The following is a 3,379-nucleotide window of genomic DNA, read 5'->3' as shown; positions in this document are numbered from 1 at the left end:
AGTCCTCTTGGTAAATGCTTATTACTGAACTGCTCTTCCTTTATTTAATATCCCACTACAGGGTCTTCACTGGTTTGAAAAGCGTGTATTAAACACCAGGCACAGCAATCATTCTGTTCCCTGAATGCATAGTGCCATAAATGCTCCAGTCCGCAGGCCAAATGAATAGGCTAATTTAGCAACTGCCTGTGTTATGTTAACCAGCTGAGGGATATTTCTATGACTTTTTTTTAAAGGAAGCTATATTTCATGTGAATTAAAGAGCTTAAAATAATTACAATGGAATGTCAAGTTTCTTATTTTTTAGTGTGAAGTAACAAACTTGGGCGGTGTTTGATGTTAACTGATTCAAGCAGTATTACTGGTGATGGTGGTAGTGTAAAATCAGGAACAAAATTCCATTCAGAATTTATCCTTAAAGATGCAACCATCATGACCAATTCTATTAGTGAAGCTGGAAAGCTGCCCTGTCATTAATATTAAGTTGATTTTATATGTGAAAAGAAATATTTTCAGGAAAAATAAATTACTAAGTGTTGAGGCTAATAGATCATCCATTTGGTGGTGTTGGGCAAATGTGTGCGAATGCTTTCAAGCATAGAGTGGTGTGAATGGGAAACGTGCTTGTTCTGGACCACATAGAGAGCTAGTCAGAGATTTTCAGAACACATGTTTAAAGATACCTTTATAATTAATTACATTCTCCTCGTGCCTGATGTTTTTAATTATGAAAAATTTCAAACACACACAATGGTATTAATCCCCATATAACTATCACTCAGGTTCAACAATTATCAAGATTTTCCTACATTTTCCTCCTCTATCCCATTAAATGATTAAAGCCATTCCCAAACATCATTTCATTTCACTGTTAGTATGCAAACCATTAGTATGCATTCCTTAAACTGACATCACTCTAAAGCCATTTAAGCATTGTCAGGTATCTCTAATCTGGAACATCGCCTAAATGTAGTAAAACTCTTTCCATCAGAAATACCTCAGGGGAAGGGCACTCGTGAATGGAGAGGCATACATCTCCTCTGAAGGCAGTTGTACCTGTGTAATTTTCTTCTCATTGCCAAATTAGCTGAAAAAAAAAAAAAAGAGGAAAATATCAGGGGCGTTTACAGAAAATTAGTTGTTGTTTAATCTGTAGACTGTGAGGGAATACTTTCGATCCAAATTATACTGTGATTATTTGCTCTCTGTTCGGATGTGATTGTGATATAAAAAATTAATGGGATGCAAATTCAGGACGGGTATTCCTAACAGTTCATTGTTGATGGTGGGATTTAATAGTAAAATTCTTCTCCTACATGACTTCTTTCTAAATGTTTCTAGACTTCTTAGTTTACGTAGTGAATTAATCACAAATATTTTACAAGACTATTGTCCAAGTTGCTCTGTATTTTGAGAGGAGAAACAATTTGAATAGCAACTGCTATAAACAGTAAGAAGGGATCAGCTGCTTTCTGAATTGCGAACTTGAAACTTTTTTCTTATTTATGTAAAGAGGTCAGACCTGGAAACGTCATTTGAAATAGTCTCAGTGATCAAACTTCTAGCTAAAAGGCAGAGACTGAATGTTTAACCAGTTATGCACCATTTTCTGTTGTAAATGGAGAAGTATATTATCAAGTGAATAATCTAACACATTTAGATATAAATGGTGTCACCTTTCTATTTAAATTTGGGTTGGCTTTTTCCTTAGAAAACGTTCTAATTTTTTTTTCTTTTTTACTTGGCAGCGCTTTGAAATCTTAGATGTTTGGTTCTGAAGTAAAAGCACTTTAAAATAACTTTGTTTACTAAATCCCTGTTAGTTAAGAACAACATGACTGATATAATCCTTGAAAAATGTGTCAAGTAAATTAATATTATTTATCTTGACCACACATATTTTTGACTTTTTTTGGCTCTGTAAGCACAATAATGCTAAAACGGCACTTTTTAAAGTGACACATCTAACTATGTATCTAGAAATAACAGCTCTCTTTTTACTTATAAGGACACCATATCTATGATAGCTTTGGAATCAATTTTCTTCGAATTTAGAAAAATAGTGGTCAGATATTTATCATCATTCTAAAATCCAGCTATTTTTTAAATAGCCAAATAACAGACCTAACGGGACAGATAACATACTTCTGAAATCCTACACACTCACCCCCAAGCACACCTACGCGATTTCCGACAGAGACACAGTCATGCTCAGAGGCCCATTCACACAAACAGGCACGAAAACAAGTCACTCGGTACAAATCCATCCAAGTCCTACCTGGTCTCTGTCCGGGGGTAAGTAGAAGACTCATCATAAAAACAAGAAACAGAAAAAAGAATTGTTGCAATCTCATTTTTCTGCCACACTGCGGTGGAGCAAAAGCTCGCAAGGTAAACCCAACAGTCTTTGAACAGTCTCTGCGGTATGTGTGTGGCGCTCTTCACATTCTGAGGACAAACCTCAGAGCACAGCCAGCTGCGTTTTCCAGAAAGGTTAATGCTCCCTGCAGATAAGGTTACTGGTGGTGCTGTTTTGCGGTCGGAGCCCCTCGGCCCCAGACCCCTCCTCCCGCCCCGGCCACGCCCCTTGATTTCCATAAGTAAATATTGGTGAAATAAACCAGTCAAGCGTCCTGTGACTTGGGTGGAAATGTCCGCCGCCGACTCCTAGGAGAGGCGGACTGCGCCCAGAGCAGGGTGTGGAGAGTGTGTAGAACCACACACTGGCCGGGCTCCCTCCCTCACCATTTACATCTGTTTACACTTTGCATTGTGCACATCGGTGTCACATGCAGAAACCCAGAGGAATGACAGGAAGTCTCTCGTCCCTTTCAGAAGGAAATCTGAAGCTCTAACTTAGACTGCCAAATGCTTTGTGGCGGAACACGTGCTGAAATGCTTTCTCTTTTCCAAACCTACTGCAAAGTGGTGCCTGTTTGCCCCAAATCTCTAAATTTCTTAATCTATGTGGGTTTACATCAATAAACATTCCTGGGATTTAGAATGTTCTGAAATTAATCTGAAAAATGTTCATCTTTTTTATTTTGTAAAGTGCAATTTCTAAAGTAACAGAGATCATTTTCATCTGCAGCGCATCCAGGATTTTAAAAAAGTAAGTTCAGGCAAGCCACAAATTCACGAAATCTGGGTTCTGTTAAAAGACATATATGGCGGCTGATATACTTCGGACACAGAAATTAGGAATGAGCTCAGAAGACAAAAGCAGTCTCATGTCATCTTTTACACACATGCTCCAAGATCGCTTGTGGTTTTAAGTGTTTCCTTGCCTGTCACATGTAGCTGTTACAAATGAAAATGACTGTACTTAACTATAACGTAAGTGGAAATGATAGTGTAGACACGGTCAAATTCAGGTAGA

The 3,379-nt window shown here is 37.9% G+C and overlaps 1 protein-coding gene across 1 annotated transcript; it reads right to left on the bottom strand.

Moving 5' to 3' along the window:
- Window positions 1–998: 998 nt before the first annotated feature.
- Window positions 999–2,354, bottom strand: APELA (apelin receptor early endogenous ligand). The gene is made up of 2 exons (XM_065878327.1): window positions 2,279–2,354; window positions 999–1,087 (listed from the first exon to the last, which is right to left on the bottom strand). Exons 1-2 carry the CDS (start codon window positions 2,352–2,354, stop codon window positions 999–1,001), a joined length of 165 nt encoding a protein of 54 aa, XP_065734399.1.
- Between the last annotated feature and the right edge of the window lie 1,025 nt (window positions 2,355–3,379).

The sequence above is a fragment of the Phocoena phocoena genome, chromosome 5 (assembly GCF_963924675.1).
Source record: "Phocoena phocoena chromosome 5, mPhoPho1.1, whole genome shotgun sequence".
NCBI classification, from domain to species: Eukaryota; Metazoa; Chordata; class Mammalia; order Artiodactyla; family Phocoenidae; genus Phocoena; species Phocoena phocoena.
This window is presented reverse-complemented; position numbering and strand designations above follow the sequence as displayed.